This window comes from Colossoma macropomum, unplaced genomic scaffold (assembly GCF_904425465.1).
Source record: "Colossoma macropomum unplaced genomic scaffold, Colossoma_macropomum, whole genome shotgun sequence".
Lineage (NCBI taxonomy): Eukaryota > Metazoa > Chordata > Actinopteri > Characiformes > Serrasalmidae > Colossoma > Colossoma macropomum.
The window spans coordinates 45,708,198-45,728,773 of NW_023494785.1; the positions used below are offsets into that span (position 1 = coordinate 45,708,198).

The window sequence follows — 20,576 nt, forward strand, 5'->3', positions numbered from 1 at the left end:
CATTTAGTCTCCTTATTTTTCCCTCTGAGGCCCCATTTAGAACATTTGTGTTGCTTATGTACCAAAAATAGTCATAATTCATTTCAACATCATCATTTTCCAGCACTTATAAGTAAACAGGCTGTTTAAGGTGTTACTGGGCCTTTAAGACTGATGTATGTAAATGAGCTCTGTTTTGATTGACTGTACCTCCTTCAGCAAACAACCTGGGCTAAAACACTCCTAACATCAGCATTAATGGGTGGAGACAAACTGCTGCAGGCTGTGTGGGTGAATATATGTACATGTGTTAATTTTTGTGACATCACAACAAAAAAAGGGAAATGTGTTTGATGTGATATGGGCCTTTAATGTTTAATCATTTCTTGCATGTTCTGATTCTGTGTCTTTGAAATTCAGTTATTCTTTTGAGTGTATAAACAGACATGTTTATTTAAAGACCCCAAATATATAACTGTTCACTGTTTTTGTGAGGTCATTAAATCCAGCACATTTACATATTCAGCCTACAGCAGCTTAGCCCCGCCCATTTACCCATTCTGAAGATACAAGTGGTGTTTCAGCCCAGACTGCTTGGTAAGACGAGCACAATTAAATGCAGCCAATCAGAACAGAGCTCATTTGCATATATCAGTCTTAAAGGCCGAGTGACAGAAACAGCCTGTTTGAGTTTAAGGGATAAAGAGAGGTTGGAAAATGGCTGATATGTCATTGTTAAAAGTGTTAAACAGTGTTATAATTGAAAAACGCAGGATACGGGCCCTTTAAAGCAAATACAGGACACAAAATGTGCTAAAGAGTGACAACACTGTTAATTACCGCATCATTCCTGAGAGTCTGAGTGTGTGTGTGTGAGTGTGAGAGTGCGAGAGGGAGAGATAACGTCACCCGAGTGACACGGTGGTCTTTTTTCCTCCTCTGTGGGGGTCGCCGGTGACATTGTCCCTCAGCCGTCACGTGCTGTGGAACATGCTGGCTGCGGTGGGGCTGCTTTTGTCCGCGCGGTGGCCCGTTCTGCTTTTCTGGCACTTTCATACAATGGTGCCCGCGAACACTGTTATGTTATCAAGCTTACTCTCACTACGGCTGCTGCACTTCAGGCCTACAGTCAAGCATCCTTACCCTGAACACATGGCACAGGACATCACGGCCTCGAGACGTGGCTGAGGACTCAAAATTGAGAAGATCGAGAAGTTACGAGAAGGTAAAACCCACCGTATGGCCGCTGCTGCTCCTTACAGGCGCACAGTGAACACAGCGCTGCACTGAACTGACCGGATTTAAACGTCCACATCGTTTCCACATGATATTCACACTTAAATCAAGTCAGTTCACTGTATGACTTTGTTCTCTTTATGATTTTCAGCTTTTCTATGAATGACTTTGCTGCTTTTCCTCAGTGATTCATTCTTCATTTGATAGCAAGGATACAGAAATTCATGGTATTCATAGATATGCTATATTGTAAAGGGGAATCCCACCAATATTTCAGCATAACTGAGATGTAAACAGGGCCACACAGAGTGGATTGATGTGAAATGCCATTCTAGATAAACTGACTCTGACGTCTTTACAGTGGTGGTGATAGGAACCAGGGGTCACCATGACTACAACACAGATATAGACATTTTATTTACTATCCAGAACCACCAGTGAACCTACACGAGTCTTCTGAGTTTATATGGAATGTTGATGATGGAAAATAGTGGAAAATCTGAAATAATAAGTTTTCTTTGGGGACTATTTTGCCTCACAGCACCCTGCAAATTATGTATCCCTCCACTATGGATCATAAAACAGTGTCTCAGTCATCAGGCAGTGAATTCATAACCATTTCATGTAGGAACTTTCTGTGAGGGAGCTTTTAGAGGTGGACGTCTGGTTCCTATCACCACCACTGTGAACAGTTCTGACTTGGTGAGTTTCTCTAGAAACCAAACCTCTCTGAATGACTCTGTTTACATCTCAACCAATTAATTCTGTAGACATTTTAGACCTTTGCTGGAATTTCCCTTTAAAGCCTTTAAATGTTATTACTGCTGATTACTCAGATTTGTACCCGTTTCTCTGTTTCCTGCAGAATGTCTCTGAGAGCAGACGCCGCTCAGTGCGGCGGTGTGGTGGTGGAGTACGAGAACGATGACATCAGAGAGGCACGAGAACGGAAACAACGGAGTATACCAGGTAAACAGCTACAGCCACACCTGTAAGAGCCAAAGACCAGCGGCTTTAAAGAAGCACAACTGCTACATTTACTCAGTTACTCCAAATGTAGTCAATTAGCCGAGACGTGTTCAGTGTCTGAAGTTTGCTCTTTAGTTTTAGCACTGGAGCTCTGAGGCTAATGTAGCTAATGAGTAATTAACACTGGAGCTATGAGGATAAATGTAGCTAATGAGTAATTAACACTGGAGCTACGAGGCTAATGTAGCTAATGAGTAATTAACACTGGAGCTACAAGGCTAATGTAGCTAATGAGTAATTAACACTGGAGCTACGAGGCTAATGTAGCTAATGAGTAATTAACAATGGAGCTACGAGGCTAATGTAGCTAATGAGTAATTAACACTGGAGCTACGAGGCTAATGTAGCTAATGAGTAATTAACACTGGAGCTACGAGGCTAATGTAGCTAATGAGTAATTAACACTGGAGCTACGAGGCTAATGTAGCTAATGAGTAATTAACACTGGAGCTATGAGGCTAATGTAGCTAATGAGTAATTAACACTGGAGCTATGAGGCTAATGTAGCTAATGATTAATTAACACTGGAGCTATGAGGCTAATGTAGCTAATGAGTAATTAACACTGGAGCTACTGAGGCTAATGTAGCTAATGAGTAATTAACACTGGAGCTCTGAGGCTAATGTAGCTAATGATTAATTAACACTGGAGCTACGAGGCTAATGTAGCTAATGAGTAATTAACACTGGAGCTACGAGGCTAATGTAGCTAATGAGTAATTAACACTGGAGCTATGAGGCTAATGTAGCTAATGAGTAATTAACACTGGAGCTACGAGGCTAATGTAGCTAATGATTAATTAACACTGGAGCTCTGAGGCTAATGTAGCTAATGATTAATTAACACTGGAGCTACGAGGCTAATGTAGCTAATGAGTAATTAACACTGGAGCTACGAGGCTAATGTAGCTAATGAGTAATTAACACTGGAGCTACTGAGGCTAATGTAGCTAATGAGTAATTAACACTGGAGCTATGAGGCTAATGTAGCTAATGAGTAATTAACACTGGAGCTACGAGGCTAATGTAGCTAATGAGTAATTAACACTGGAGCTACGAGGCTAATGTAGCTAATGATCAATTAACACTGGAGCTACAAGGCTAATGTAGCTAATGAGTAATTAACACTGGAGCTACGAGGATAAATGTAGCTAATGAGTAATTAACACTGGAGCTCTGAGGCTAATGTAGCTAATGATTAATTAACACTGGAGCTACAAGGCTAATGTAGCTAATGAGTAATTAACACTGGAGCTACGAGGCTAATGTAGCTAATGAGTAATTAACACTGGAGCTACGAGGCTAATGTAGCTAATGAGTAATTAACACTGGAGCTACGAGGCTAATGTAGCTAATGAGTAATTAACACTGGAGCTATGAGGCTAATGTAGCTAATGAGTAATTAACACTGGAGCTACGAGGCTAATGTAGCTAATGAGTAATTAACACTGGAGCTATGAGGCTAATGTAGCTAATGAGTAATTAACACTGGAGCTCTGAGGCTAATGTAGCTAATGAGTAATTAACACTGGAGCTACGAGGCTAATGTAGCTAATGAGTAATTAACACTGGAGCTCTGAGGCTAATGTAGCTAATGAGTAATTAACACTGGAGCTACGAGGCTAATGTAGCTAATGAGTAATTAACACTGGAGCTACTGAGGCTAATGTAGCTAATGAGTAATTAACACTGGAGCTACGAGGCTAATGTAGCTAATGATTAATTAACACTGGAGCTATGAGGCTAATGTAGCTAATGAGTAATTAACACTGGAGCTATGAGGCTAATGTAGCTAATGAGTAATTAACAATGGAGCTCTGAGGCTAATGTAGCTAATGAGTAATTAACACTGGAGCTACAGGCTAATGTAGCTAATGAGTAATTAACACTGGAGCTACGAGGCTAATGTAGCTAATGAGTAATTAACACTGGAGCTACGAGGCTAATGTAGCTAATGAGTAATTAACACTTGAGCTCTGAGGCTAATGTAGCTAATGAGTAATTAACACTGGAGCTAAGAGGCTAATGTAGCTAATGATTAATTAACACTGGAGCTACGAGGCTAATGTAGCTAATGAGTAATTAACACTGGAGCTCTGAGGCTAATGTAGCTAATGAGTAATTAACACTGGAGCTCTGAGGCTAATGTAGCTAATGAGTAATTAACACTGGAGCTCTGAGGCTAATGTAGCTAATGAGTAATTAACACTGGAGCTACGAGGCTAATGTAGCTAATGAGTAATTAACACTGGAGCTACGAGGCTAATGTAGCTAATGATTAATTAACACTGGAACTATGAGGCTAATGTAGCTAATGAGTAATTAACACTGGAGCTCTGAGGCTAATGTAGCTAATGAGTAATTAACACTGGAGCTACGAGGCTAATGTAGCTAATGAGTAATTAACACTGGAGCTCTGAGGCTAATGTAGCTAATGATTAATTAACACTGGAGCTACGAGGCTAATGTAGCTAATGAGTAATTAACACTGGAGCTACGAGGCTAATGTAGCTAATGAGTAATTAACACTGAGCTCTGAGGCTAATGTAGCTAATGATTAATTAACACTGGAGCTACGAGGCTAATGTAGCTAATGAGTAATTAACACTGGAGCTACGAGGCTAATGTAGCTAATGAGTAATTAACACTGGAGCTCTGAGGCTAATGTAGCTAATGAGTAATTAACACTGGAGCTACGAGGCTAATGTAGCTAATGAGTAATTAACACTGGAGCTACGAGGCTAATGTAGCTAATGAGTAATTAACACTGGAGCTCTGAGGCTAATGTAGCTAATGAGTAATTAACACTGGAGCTACGAGGCTAATGTAGCTAATGAGTAATTAACACTGGAGCTACGAGGCTAATGTAGCTAATGAGTAATTAACACTGGAGCTCTGAGGCTAATGTAGCTAATGAGTAATTAACACTGGAGCTACGAGGCTAATGTAGCTAATGAGTAATTAACACTGGAGCTACGAGGCTAATGTAGCTAATGAGTAATTAACACTGGAGCTCTGAGGCTAATGTAGCTAATGAGTAATTAACACTGGAGCTACGAGGCTAATGTAGCTAATGAGTAATTAACACTGGAGCTCTGATGTAGATCATCCCTCTAGAACAGGCTGAGTTGGGAGCAGAGACGGGCCGAGGGTCACCAAACCAACAACCCCTTCAGGCTGTTCTTAAGTGTGTTCTTGATAAGAAAAAGTCTGCGTCAGATTCATGTCGTGTTCTTAAAGCGCAGAACTGTTCTCACCTTTGTGCTCTTGAGTGTGTGTAGATTCTGTTCTTACCTGAGAACAAACCCCACATTAGAGAACGTTGGTGAGTCAGAGTCTTCGTCAGAACTGCGAAAGTGGGTTTAAGAAGAAACTTCTTAACAGCTGGAGAACGAGGCCCAATGACTAAAGAGACCAAACATCTCTGGCTGACTGACAAATTTATATTAGATTTTTATGCTGAACTATCAATTAAAATTGCAATGTAAGCAGAAGGAACTGCTGCAAAACTACTAAATTGGATTTATGAGTCTGTGTACAGTATCTCAGCCCGAGTTACTGTAAAACAGCCCTAAAAAGATTATATTAGGGATGCTGAAAGCTCTCTGAGACGTCTTCTCTGTCTCTCTCAGGATCTGCCCTCTTCTACCTCAAGGGCCCCAAGTTCCTCATATACGTCAGTGGAGCGTTGTCTATGTGGGTAAGAAGCCTTTCAGTGCCTCAGTACAGAAATGAAACCCGAAATTCAGCCAACTGCAATAGCTTTCAGTTATTCTGATGTGCTTCTTTGGTATTGCTGGTGTATTAAAGGGGAATTCCACCAATTTTTCTAAATTTCTGCATAATTAAAAGGGTAAGAGGTCAACAAATTCATTTAGAGTGATTAATTGTAGAAAAAATGTACTTTCTCTGACTTCTTTGCAGTGGTGGTGATGGAACCAGACACGCCTTCAAAGGCCACCTCTCAGAAAGTTATTTATTTATTTATTTATTTGTTTGTTTATTTATATTTAAATTCATCCATGGTGGAGGGGTGTGTGCAGGGCATTGTAAGGCAAAATAGAAAGCTTTAAAGATTTTAAAGATTTGTTTAAAGATTTTTTCCTTTTTTTTCATGAGATGGAAATGCCGCATTTTAAAGGTGAATTCCTCCAATTTTTGAAAAGTTCTGCGTAATTGAGTGTTTGAGATGTCATTCAGAGTGGTTTGGTGTGAAATGGTTCAGATGTCTTTACAGTGGTGGTGATAGACATTTTATTTACTATCCAGAACCACCAGTGAACCTACATGAGTCTTCTGAGTTTATATGGAATGTTGATGATGGAAAATAGTGGAAAATCTGAAATAATAAGTTTTCTTTGGGGACTATTTTGCCTCACAGCGCCCTGCATGTATCCCTCCACCATGAATGGAGTTTAAAGCTGAAATCTTTTCAAAACTGTTGGTAAACAGTGTCTCAGACATCAGCAAAATCATATAAGAGGTAAACCACAATGGTGCATACCATTCAGGAAAACAGAGTGAAAAGTTGTACAGTCTGCTTAAGTCTTGCATCATCCGTCCTCCCGGGGCAACAACAGCGGACTCTGCAGAACAAGATTGGCAGCCAGCTGAACAAAACCCACAGTTTTTTTTCTTAAAATCAGCTCATCAGAAAATGCCTGTTCAGACTCAAACTAGTCACAACAGTCTAGCAATCACAAAAATGGCCACAGGTTTAGTGTTCCATGAAGGGGGGTGGGGGGTTCTGAAATTTCTGTCGCCTGTATAAAGGGGGAATAAGTCCCTCCCCTCTGTCTTGTCAAAACAACATGATCACGTTCTCAAATCCTCTCAGTGATCAGGCAGTGAATTCATAACCATTTCATGTAGGAACTTTCTGTGAGGGAGCTTTTAGAGGTGGACGTCTGGTTCCTATCACCACCACTGTGAACAGTTCTGACTCGGTAAGTTTCTCTAGAAACCAAACCGCTCTGAACGACTCTGTTCACATCTTAAACACTTAATTATGCAGAAATAAAAATCTATCAGACTGTGATATGCTGTTTCTGTTGCCAGGGTGATCGCATGTGGCACTTTGCCATCTCTGTCTTCCTGATTGAGCTGTACGGGCATAACTTACTGCTGACTGCCATCTTTGGCCTGGTGGTGGCCGGCTCTGTGCTTTTACTGGGCGCTCTGATTGGAGACTGGGTGGATCGAAACCCAAGAAATAAAGGTACTAGATCGGTGATTGGCTGAAGGCTGTGGTGAGATCTGAATCTCTCAGACATTAAAGGAGAATTCCAGCATTTATCAACCTGACCTCTGTCTGGTGTCTCTGTAGCGAACAGTCAGTCACCACAGACACTTATATTAACATGTTTCCCCAAACTCAGAGAATGCACTGACACTACATTCACCTGTAGCAGAAGTGAATGAGCAGATACTGTAAATAAACATTGACATGCTGTTCTTATGAACTCTTTCACCCAATTTTACTGGAACCACACAGTAAGAAAGCATTTCTGGTTATGTGTGCTTTCTCTAAGATTTTCAGGGATCCAAGGTAATCAGGCAGAACCGCCCGCAATAATGAGTTACCACAAATTCTTCTTTTTGGAAATCTAGTCCCATCTCTGAAAGAGCCAGTTATACAGATTTACAGCTTAATCTGCAGTGATCTGCAACATGTTTGACAGAGCAATGCTGTAAGTTTTCTACATGAATGAAAATATGTAAATTAAGCTGTAAGTCTGTGTAATTAGTTCTTTCCGAGATGCTTTGCAGTAAATTGTGGTTGGAGGTTTCACCACAAAACCTTAGGGAAAAGTGAAAGTAACTGGAACTACTTTCTTTCTTTGTGGTTCCATGTTTTCATCCAATCTTTCCTCTCCCCATTACCCAACACATCTGGGAGGGAGAGAAGTACAGTGAGTCATCTCTTAAACATCCAGAGCCTATTTCACATTTCACACACTTTAAAAAAATTCACTATAGTATCAGCCACTACACCTTAGGGCACATGTGTCAGGCTCCAGTCCCTGTGGGCCGAAACTCTGCAGACTTCAGCACATTTCCACTTTAACCACAGCTGATTCAGCTCTTTCGCTTATTAGCAAGGCTTTGAACTGAATTCAGAGCGTCAGATGAGGGTAAACACTGATCTCCACAGCTTTTGGCCTGGAAGGTCTCCAGGTTGACATGCCTGCCTTAGAGTGTGTCCAATTTCTTCCATAAAGGTAAGAAAAAGTTCCCATATTTTCTTAACCTCTTACTGACCAGGGTATATTTTGGTTTGTCCTTCTGAATTTCCATGACCAAATCGTAAGGCAAGTTATTCAGTAACTGCGTGAAATAAATGTTCATTTTTATTTTATTTATTTTTTTTTAATAAAAGTTCCCCTCAAATTAACAGAACATGTGTTTTATGATACACATATTGCTATATGATTACAATTTACTGCTGAAAGCCAAAAATCTGAGACGCTCTTTGTATTATTTTATAAAAATAATGTTTACAGAGCAGATCACTGAAGAGACGCCATCTGTTTATAGTTTATAGCCCAGATTTGTGAAAAATGGGTCGACTTTCAGTAGAAAAAAAAACTGAGTTCAGCTTCTTTTATTATAAGAGTTTAAAATTACATCACCCATCTATTTGACTGGAAAGAAGACAGTTACAGCCTCATACGACCCCCACCTTTAGAATGAAGCTTATGAAATATGAAAGTTATGAAGAATGTGACGAAGTGCGTTTTGGACCACCGGTGGTCCCAAGGAGTGGAAAAGGTTAAAGGCACACAACATCCCTTTAATTGCATATACTTTTCTAATCCAATAGTTAGACCTAGCTCTTTTAACCAACGACTGATAGATGATGCCTTTGGGTTTTTCCATACAACAGCAACTCTGTGTTTTGCTTGCAACTAGTTATTTTTCTCAGTGCAGGACTAAGATTCTCTCTGGAAACACCAAGAACACATCATTTTGGGCATTCTGGTAACTTAAAGGGGAACTCCACTGTTTATAATATAATTTAGTGGTTAAGATGTAAACAGAGTCGTTCAGAGCGGTTTGGTTTCTAGAGAAACTCACCGAGTCAGAACTGTTCACAGTGGTGGTGATAGGAACCAGACGTCCACCTCTAAAAGCTCCTCACAGAAAGTTCCTACATGAGATGGTTATGAGGCAAATCAGTCCATCTCAAAAGACTTCTTTTTTTATTTGCAGATTCAGATAAAATTCAGAAGACACTTGTAGGTTCACTGGTGGCTTTAAATTGTGACCCCTGGTTCCTATCACCACCACTGTAAAGACATCTGAGTCTGTAAGTGTCTATAGAATGAACCATTTCACATCAAACCACTCTGAATGACTTTTTTTACATCTCAGTCCTTGAATTATGGAGAAATAAAAAAATCAGTGGAATTCTCCTTTAATTTCAGTACTACATGACAATAAATTAAGTACTTCCATCCAGAACCCTTTCATCTGTGGGCAGCCCCATAAGCAACGTATAGTGTTCTCTTCTCTTCATCACAGAAGGGCCTGGGTTCGATTCCCCGGCCGGGTCACCAGGATCCTTTCTGTGTGGAGTTTGCATGTTCTCCCTGTATTTCCTTCTGCCCAGTGAGCGCTGGGATAGGCTCCAACACCCCCTGCAACCCAGGAGGATAAGTGTCTTTGTGTGTGTGTTTGTTCTTTTCTATGTTCCTGGAAACATGTTGAAATCATTGCCTGTGGTGATCAGCCATACACTACACACACAGCAGGTAGAGAGCAGGTTGGAAAAACACTGGATTATCTTTTTAAACTAACCCACTGTAATCACGCTTTTGTAGCACAGTCACCTCGAGCAGCTAGCGTCAGTGCTGTAGTTGAGTGCTACTGAAATGTGGGGGTCACTGAGGGTCAGATGATGCTCTGCTGCTTTTTGTGCTAACTTAGCACTGAAACAGTTCTCTTCTCTGTGCTCTTCACTGCAGTGGCCCACGCGTCCCTGTTCATTCAGAACATCTCAGTGACCGTCTGCAGTATTGTGCTTATGTTAGTGTTCTCATACAAGAAGTGGATTGAACAAATCTGGGACGGCTGGTTAACTGTGAGTGACCGTTTACATTTTCTTTGCCCACTATATCATTCATACCGCCTTCTCTGTACAAACTAGTGCAGAGCAATATTGATAAAATGCAGATATTCTGGTGTACCAAATACATCACAGTATCATGGTATCATAAGATATTTACACCGATCAGCCATAACATTCTGACCACCTCCTCGTTTCTACGCTCATTGTCCATTTTATCAGCTCCACTTACTATATAGGTGCACTTTGTAGTTCTACAGTTACAGACTGTAGTCCATCTGTTTCTCTGATACTTTGTTAGCCCCCTTTTACCCTGTTCTTCAGTGGTCAGGACCCCCATGGACCCTCACAGAGCAGGTACTATTTGGGTGGTGGATCATTCTCAGCACTGCAGTAACACTGATGTGGTGGTGGTGTGTTAGTGTGTGTTGTGCTGGTGCGAGTGGATCAGACACAGCAGCGCTGCTGGAGTTTTTAAACACTGTGTCCACTCACTGTCCACTCTATTAGAGACTCCTACCTTGTCGCTCCACCTTGTAGATGTAAAGTCAGAGACGATAGCTCATCTGCTGCTGCACAGTTTGTGTTGGTCATCCTCTAGTCCTTCATCAGTGGTCACAGGATGTCCTGCATCTGAATAGTAAGTGGAGCTGATAAAGTGGACAATGAGTGTAGAAACAAGGAGGTGCTCATAATGTTATGGCTGATCGGTGTAAGTTAGCATTAATAAGTTAACACATTAGCAGTCATAAAGTTAGCCTTAATAAACGTAAGTCGGCAGAGTAAAGTAAATAATTAGCACTTTTAAAGTTATTAAATTACCATTAAATAAGTTATGAAGTTAGCATTAATAAAGTTAGTGAGAAAGTAAAGTTAAAGGTTGTTTTGATAGTTTTCCTCTCCATAGGGACCATGTCATTTATTTTTCACTTTATTTTGAATGGCTCTTGTAAAACAAAATAAAACCAACCAGCACATGACATAAATTGCAGTTAAGTTTCTTTAAATACTGCTGAAACTAAAAATGAGTATTGTATTGTGACACCGGTCTCAGTGTAGATTCTGTATCACTGAGCATTTCGATATACAGCATAAAAACAGTTTGAATGCATTGAGTGATTCTGCTGTATTTTACATGCTGTCAGTCCTGTCATTGTGTCTGTCCTGTAGTACAATGAGTAGTAACATGTCGCATCACATGACTCACTCAAGGTGGTTTGTTATACGGTGGTGATCGTCCTGGCAGATGTGGCTAACCTGGCCAGCACAGCGCTCACTATCGCCATCCAGAGGGACTGGATAGTGGTCATCACGGGTTATAACCGCGGCCACCTAGCAGGTAAGATTAGTGTCCTGGGGTTATTTCACAAATGACTAGTTGATCAGACAGATTGACCCAAAGTGAAGTCTCTCCAATAGAGAAGAGGCAAAGCGTTAATCTTAACTCTCAGCACAAGTTACCCAACCAACAAATCCAGCCCACACCTCATTCACATGCATTCAGAAATACTTCAGAATCACCAATCAAAGATTTATATTCTCTTTATATTCTCTCAAAAAACTACAGTCATAGTTCAAAAGTTTAGAATTATCACCCAAAAGTTCAGAATCACCGTTCAGAAGTTTAGAATCACCGTTCAGAAGTTTAGAATCACCATTCAGAAGTTTAGAATCACCATTCAGAAGTTTAGAATCACTGTTCAGAAGTTTAGAATCACCGTTCAGAAGTTCAGAATCACCATTCAGAAGTTTAGAATCACTGTTCAAAAGTTCAGAATCACTGTTCAGAAGTTTAGAATCACCGTTCAGAAGTTTAGAATCACCATTCAGAAGTTTAGAATCACTGTTCAAAAGTTCAGAATCACTGTTCAGAAGTTCAGAATCACTGTTCAAAAGTTCAGAATCACTGTTCAGAAGTTCAGAATCACTGTTCAGAAGTTCAGAATCACTGTTCAGAAGTTCAGAATCACTGTTCAGAAGTTCAGAATCACTGTTCAGAAGTTTAGAATCACTGTTCAGAAGTTCAGAATCACTGTTCAGAAGTTTAGAATCACTGTTCAGAAGTTCAGAATCACTGTTCAAACATTTATAGTCACTGAATTATCGTGTGTTCTTGGCGACAGTGCAAACTATTTACAGCTGTGAACGTTTTGCACGTGGACACTGATCCTCCCTTTGTTATAACAGGGATGAATGCCACCATGCGGCGGATTGATCAAGTGACCAACATCCTGGCGCCGCTGGCTGTGGGCCAGGTCATGACCCTGGCCTCTAACGTGGTGGGCTGTGGCTTCATCCTGGGCTGGAATCTGGTCTCCCTGATCGTGGAGTTCATCTTCCTGTCCCGAGTTTACCGCATCGTCCCTGCGCTGTCCGTCAAACCGCCGGCTACAGAGGAGCAGAACTACCTGGAGAAGAAGAGGGAAAGGAAGAGCTCGCAGGGTAAAGAGTGCACTCTGACACGCTCACTCCAACTCGCTCACTCCAACACGCTCACTCCAACTCGCTCACTCCGACTCGCTCACTCCGACTCGCTCACTCCGACACGCTCACTCCGACACGCTCACTCCAACATGCTCACTCTGACACACTCACACCAACACACTGACTCTAAAAAGCTCACTCTAACACGCTCACTCTTATACGTTCACTCCAACACGCTGACTCTAACACGCTCACTCCAACACGCTCACTCTGATACGCTCACTCCAACATGCTCACTCCAACACGCTCACTCTAACATGCTCACTCTGACACGCTCACTCTAACACAGTCACTCCAACATGCTCACTCCAACACGCTCACTCTAACACAATCACTCTAACATGCTCACTCTGACATGCTCACTCTCACACAATCACTCAAACACGCTCACTATAACACAATCACTCCAACAAGCTCAATTCAACACGCTCACTCTAACATGCTCACTCTAACACAATCACTCCAACACGCTTACAGGAACTCTGATGTTTATCTGCTGTGTCTGTAGGGTACAGTCAGTTATCATGGACAATAACTTAACCACGTTTCCCTGAACTCAGAAAACAGCACCCTAAACTCACTATAATAGGAGTCTGCTGTATAAACTCACTATAATAGGAGTCTGCTGTATAAACTCACTATAATAGGAGTCTGCTGTATAAACTCACTATAATAGGAGTCTGCTGTATAAACTCACTATAATAGGAGTCTGCTGTATAAACTCACTATAATAGGAGTCTGTTGTATAAACTCACTATATAGGAGTCTGCTGTATAAACTCACTATAATAGGAGTCAGCTGTATAAACTCACTATAATAGGAGTCTGCTGTATAAACTCACTATAATAGGAGTCTGCTGTATAAACTCACTATAATAGGAGTCTGCTGTATAAACTCACTATAATAGGAGTCAGCTGTATAAACTCACTATAATAGGAGTCTGCTGTGAATAAACATTAGAAAAGTGTGACTGTATGAGGTGAATATGAAGCTCCAACCATTCCACTAACAGTGCAGGTGTCTGAGAGAACATCTCACCAACACTGTCCTTATGAACTTTATACAGCTTTCTTCTTCTCTATGCTGCTTTGGATGTACACTTGTTCTTTTGGAAAGATTTAAAAATGATTTACAGCTTTAATATTTTTACTCTACTCAGTTTGTTAAATCGTCTCATTTTTGCCTGCATCTCTACTCGGAGCCTCGGCCAGCCTTTTTCAGTATATCTACAACAGCGTGTTCGGCGGTAGTTTGAATTATACCACGGAGTTTAATGTTTGCTGTGAGCAGATGTTGTGTGGGTGTTTGAATGAACCTTGAAATTAAATTTTCCCCTTATAACATTTATGTGGGTTTATCTACCAAAAGCCCTCATAATTCATTACTATTATTATATATGACCAGAAACTGGTCATATAATAACTATCATATTTCCAGCCTCTATTTATGCCTTAGAATTAACCAGGCTGTTTATCTTTCTGTGCCTTTAAGGGGAAGTCCACCGATTTTTCAACATTTCTTTATAATCCAGTGGCTGAGATGTAAACAGAGTCATTCAGAGTGGTTTGATGTGAAACTTACAGACTCAGATGTCTTTACAGTGGTGGTAATGGGAATGTCTACAACACAGATTAGTAACATCAGGCAGTGAATTCATAACCATTTCATGTAGGAAATGTTCACATCTTAACCATTTAATAATGCAGTTCACATCTTAACCATTTAATAATGCAGAAATTTTGAAAAATTGACAGAGTTCCCCTTTAAGACTGACATTTGTCAATGAACTATATTCTGATTGGCTGTTATATGTTGTGCCTTGTTCAAAAAAGCAGTCTGGGCTCAAACAATCCTTATAACTTCAGTGTGGGTGGGTGGAGTTAAGCTGGTGTGGACTGAACAGGCATATATGTGTAAATGTGTGACGTCACAAAATTTTGAAATCAGAACAGGTTGTTTTTGAGACTTACTTTCCATATATGGACTGTATGGGCTGGGGAGTGGACAGCACATCTAGATCAAACTCTTATTTTATAAAATCAATCAAAACATTGCTGATTTGCGATTGTATTTTTAATTAGTTGAAAAGAATATCGCAGTCACAGTATGTAGCGAGATAACTGCAATATAGTTATAGTTTATATAGTATACATGGTATTTAGTTTGGCCCTAATAATTGTACTAATATTGTATCTCTGTGACTCAGGTGAGAGTTCCTTAAGGCCAGCAGTGTTCCTCACAGAAGACATGGGAGGAGCGTGTTCGAGAGAGCGGACCTCCATGCTGCCCCCGTGCCTCCGTCGGCTTCGTGGGCTCCTCAGCACCTGCAGGGAAGGCTGGAGGGCGTATTACAGGCAGCCTGTGTTCCTGGCAGGTTTGGGCTTGGCCTTCCTGTACACCACGGTGCTGGGCTTCGACTGCATCACCACAGGCTATGCCTACACCCAGGGCATCAGCGGCTCCCTGCTGAGCCTGCTGATGGGCGTTTCAGCTGTGGCCGGCCTACTGGGAACCGTCCTGTTCACCAAGTTGCGCAAAGCCTACGGGCTGGTCAACACTGGTATGATCTCCAGCTGCCTGCACCTGGCCTGCCTGCTCTTGTGCGTGTGCTCTGTGTTCGCTCCAGGCAGCCCCATGGACCTGGGCGTGCTAACACAGGGTAATGGGTCAGGTGCGGGAGGGATGACCGGAGGAGGACACCAAAGACATGGATACACGCTACAGGGAGGCAACAACCAGCCTTTACTTCCTGACCGCTCTTCCATTCACTGGACCAACAACACTGTGCTATTTGAAAACGCACCAGCAGGGAGCGTACCTGAGTCCTACATGTCCATCACCCTGCTGTTTCTTGGAGTCATCACGGCTCGAATCGGTGAGCAGAGTCATTATCCAGTCCATTTGTTTCGCCTTGCAGTTTTCCAGCTCAGTGTGTGAGCCAATCAGGAGCAAACTGCCACTGACCGGCCTGGACTTAGTCCTACAACAACAGAGGCTCTCAAACAATAACGACCATAACAATGCACCCATTCAGCTGCACAATGTGTACACGTACCACGCTCTCTGTTAGTAAACCCAGAGCTAATCCTGGAGTTGCCATGGTACAGTTTCATTAGCGTCCACAGGGGTGGTAGTGATGAGGTGCGGGTGGTGCCTCTATCCCTATCACTGACTCTTTTGATTTAAAATTAAACAGAATATTTTTTGGACAAAATGCCTAAAATGAGATGTGCAAAACATACAAACCCCAAGAGAGCAGGCAGTATGGCTATTTTATAATTTACAAACAGCATGTTGGTGTGGGTGTCCTTCTTTAAAAACATCTGAGTTAAGCTGCTTTGATTTGAGTTGTTTCCCAGAAGCGCCACTTTATTAATTATTTGCATTTATTGGAATCAGAATCAGAACCAAGCTTTGTTGGTCAGGTTTGCTTACACAAACAAGGAATTTGGTTTTGTTGGTTTTTTCCTTTGTTGGCTACAGTCGGTACAGGCAGAATTTTATGGGCTACAGTCGGATTCAGACGGAATTTTGTGGGCTACAGTCGGTACAGACAGAATTTTATGGGCTACAGTCGGTTCAGACAGAATTTTGTGGGCTACAGTCGAGTTCAGACAGAATTTTGTGGGCTACAGTCGAGTTCAGACAGTATTTTGTGGGCTACAGTCGAGTTCAGAGAGAATTTTATGGGCTACAGTCGAGTTCAGACAGAATTTTGTGGGCTACAGTCGGTTCAGACAGAATTTTGTGGGGCCACAGTCGGTTCAGACAGAATTTTGTGGGCTACAGTCGAGTTCAGACAGAATTTTGTGGGGCTACAGTCGAGTTCAGACAGAATTTTGTTGGCTACAGTCGGTTCAGACAGAATTTTGTGGGGCCACAGTCGGTTCAGACAGAATTTTGTGGGCTACAGTCGGTTCAGACAGAATTTTGTGGGCTACAGTCGGTTCAGACAGAATTTTGTTGGCTACAGTCGGTTCAGACAGAATTTTGTGGGCTACAGTCGGTTCAGACAGAATTTATGGGCTACAGTCGGGTTCAGACAGAATTTTGTGGGGCTACAGTCGGTTCAGACAGAATTTATGGGCTACAGTCGAGTTCAGACAGAATTTTGTGGGCTACAGTTGGATTCAGACAGAATTTTGTGGGGCTACAGTCGGTTCAGACAGAATTTATGGGCTACAGTCGGGTTCAGACAGAATTTTGTGGGCTACAGTCGAGTTCAGACAGAATTTTGTGGGGCTACAGTCGAGTTCAGACAGAATTTTGTGGGCTACAGTCGGTTCAGACAGAATTTTGTGGGGCCACAGTCGAGTTCAGACAGAATTTTGTTGGCTACAGTTGGATTCAGACAGAATTTTGTGGGGCTACAGTCGGTTCAGACAGAATTTATGGGCTACAGTCGGGTTCAGACAGAATTTTGTGGGGCTACAGTCGAGTTCAGACAGAATTTTGTGGGCTACAGTCGAGTTCAGACAGAATTTTGTGGGCTACAGTCAGTTCAGACAGAATTTTGTGGGGCTACAGTCGAGTTCAGACAGAATTTTGTGGGCTACAGTCAGTTCAGGCAGAATTTTGTGGGGCTACAGTCGGTTCAGACAGAATTTTGTGGGCTACAGTCGGTTCAGACAGAATTTTGTGGGCTACAGTCGAGTTCAGACAGAATTTTGTGGGCTACAGTCGGATTCAGACAGAATTTTGTGGGCTACAGTCGGATTCAGACAGAATTTTGTGGGGCTACAGTCGGATTCAGACAGAATTTTGTGGGCTACAGTCGGATTCAGACAGAATTTTGTGGGGCTACAGTCGGATTCAGACAGAATTTTGTGGGCTACAGTCGGATTCAGACAGAATTTTGGGGGCTACAGTCGGTTCAGACAGAATTTTGTGGGGCTACAGTCGGATTCAGACAGAATTTTGTTGGCTACAGTCGGATTCAGACAGAATTTTGTGGGCTACAGTCGGATTCAGACAGAATTTTGTGGGCTACAGTCGGTTCAGACAGAATTTTGTGGGCTACAGTCGGTTCAGACAGAATTTTGTGGGCTACAGTCGAGTTCAGACAGAATTTTGTGGGCTACAGTCGGATTCAGACAGAATTTTGTGGGCTACAGTCGGATTCAGACAGAATTTTGTGGGGCTACAGTCGGATTCAGACAGAATTTTGTGGGCTACAGTCGGATTCAGACAGAATTTTGTGGGGCTACAGTCGGATTCAGACAGAATTTTGGGGGCTACAGTCGGTTCAGACAGAATTTATGGGCTACAGTCGGGTTCAGACAGAATTTTGTGGGCTACAGTCGAGTTCAGACAGAATTTTGTGGGCTACAGTCGGTTCAGACAGAATTTTGTGGGCTACAGTCGGATTCAGACAGAATTTTGTGGGCTACAGTCGGATTCAGACAGAATTTTGTGGGGCTACAGTCGGTTCAGAGAGAATTTTGTGGGCTACAGTCGGTTCAGACAGAATTTTGTGGGCTACAGTCGGATCAGACAGAATTTTGTTGGCTATAGTCGGATCAGACAGAATTTTGTGGGCTATAGTCGAGTTCAGACAGAATTTTGTGGGCTATAGTCGAGTTCAGACAGAATTTTGTGGGGCTACAGTCGGTTCTATATATTTAAGAAGTGCAGTTTGAATGTTGTTTATGTAATTATGTATGTAATTAATATTTTAACTGTTCAAGAGAGTGATGGCTTGTGGGAAGAAGCTACTCTGTAGCTTCTCTGTAGGAGGAGCCCCTCCTCCTAGAGTTGTTAATTTAAAACCCAAAATTTTAGCTGGGCTTAAATTTTTAATCTGGGCTTAAATTTTTAGTCTGAACCCAATTATAGCACCAGAATATAGTCCCCAAGTCCAACAGTATTCTGTCTGAACCGACTGTAGCCCCACAAAACTCCGTCTGAACCGACTGTAACCCACAAAACTCCGTCTGAACCGACTGTAACCCACAAAACTCCGTCTGAACCGACTGTAGCCCACAAAATTCCGTCTGAACCGACTGTAACCCACAAAACTCCGTCTGAACCGACTGTAGCCCACAAAATTCTGTTTGAACCGACTGTAGCCCATAAAATTCCGTCTGAACCGACTGTAACCACAAAATTCCGTTTGAACCGACTGTAACCCACAAAACTCCGTCTGAACCGACTGTAGCCCACAACATTTTGTCTGAACCGACTGTAGCCAACAAAATTCTGTCTGAACCGACTGTAGCCCACAAAATTCCGTCTGAACCGACTGTAGCCCATAAAATTCCGTCTGAACCGACTGTAGCCCACAAAATTCCGTTTGAACCGACTGTAACCCACAAAATTCCGTTTGAACCGACTGTAACCCACAAAATTCTGTCTGAACCGACTGTAGCCCATAAAATTCTGTCTTAAACCAGATAAAATTCATTGAGTTAAACTCAATTAACCTGCTTTAAACGTTCCTCATAACCATACTAAGCTCTTCTCTTCTCTGCAGGTCTCTGGTCGTTTGACCTGACGGTGACCCAGCTGCTGCAGGAGACCATCTGCGAGTCCGAGCGCGGTGTGGTTAACGGAGTTCAGAGCTCCATGAACTACTTGATGGACCTTCTGCACTTCCTCATGGTCATCTCAGCGCCGCAGCCGCAGCACTTTGGCATTCTCGTCATCGTCTCCGTCCTGTTCATCACCACGGGGCACACCATGTACTTCATGTACGCCCGGAAGGCCAAGAGGAAACAGCGTCTCAACACGTAAACACCACATACCTGTAACAGACAGTGCGACGTATAAAGGTGCAGATTCTGTCCCCAGCACGTGAAATGGACGTGTGTCCCTCCGTGTGATCCACACCGAACCGTACACAGTCTCATCTGCAACTCACTTCACCGCTCTCCATTTCCTAACGCCTGTCTCTGTGCCTTCTACCAGTTCAGCCACAGCTCCAAACCTCAGGTGAACTACAGCAGAAACAGCACCTCCTGCTGGGCGTCTAGGGAAGCATGTGTTGGCATTCTGAGGCCTTCTGAGGTCTCCAGAGGTCACAGGTGCCTTTCAGCTCGCAGCAGCCGACCCAAACAGCAGCAAAAGGCAAAAGCAGACAAGAAGAAAAGCTTCACATCTGCTGATGTTGAACCGTCTCAGCTGCACTGTGAAGGGACGTTGCAACAAAGCCCTGCCTGAACAGCAGAAAACCTTCTTCTTTCTGCGATGGTTTCTCAGCAGATAAGTGGGACATGGTCCTCATCACTCAACCTCAATCAGCCTTAAAGCGTCTGATGTTAAATATCATCCATTACCAAGGGAACGATATTCATCAGTCAAACTCTAAAGGATGGAACCTCTTCTTTAAGAATACAGGGTGCATTCCAATCACGTCAAGCTCAGATCAATAGTTTGCACATTATGTTTCTTTTCCCCCAAATGCAGCTCAACAGACAAGACACACTTTTCTCTGAAGCTATGAGGCTAATGTGCTAAAGTACATTACTGTTTGAGAGCTTGGAATCACTGTCATATTAATAATTTGTGTTATTTTTGTTATATTTATTCAGCGTAGGATAAAATGTTATTAGTCACCAAACTGCATTTCATAGTTGCTGTATTCAATATTTCTCATATCTTGGTAAAATATTTATCATTTCGTCACGTTACCGACGTCAGGATTTTATCTATTAACCTGGCAGTTAATGAGGCAGTTTGGGTAATTATTTTATTAGAACTCAGAATATTCTGCATGTTAATTTTTATCAGAACTTCATTACATCTTAATTTCATTAGTGCTTCATTATATCTTAATTTCATTA

The 20,576-nt window shown here is 42.1% G+C and overlaps 1 protein-coding gene across 1 annotated transcript; it reads left to right on the forward strand.

Annotated features, from left to right (window-relative positions):
- The first annotated feature begins 2,081 nt into the window (after window positions 1-2,081).
- Window positions 2,082-19,549, forward strand: si:ch211-254p10.2 (solute carrier family 40 member 1). The gene is made up of 8 exons (XM_036580083.1): window positions 2,082-2,184; window positions 5,876-5,943; window positions 7,302-7,461; window positions 10,211-10,326; window positions 11,524-11,650; window positions 12,499-12,753; window positions 15,002-15,670; window positions 19,268-19,549. The coding sequence occupies exons 1-8, from the start codon at window positions 2,082-2,084 to the stop codon at window positions 19,525-19,527; spliced, it is 1,758 nt and encodes a 585-aa protein (XP_036435976.1). The 3' UTR covers window positions 19,528-19,549.
- Window positions 19,550-20,576: the final 1,027 nt, after the last annotated feature.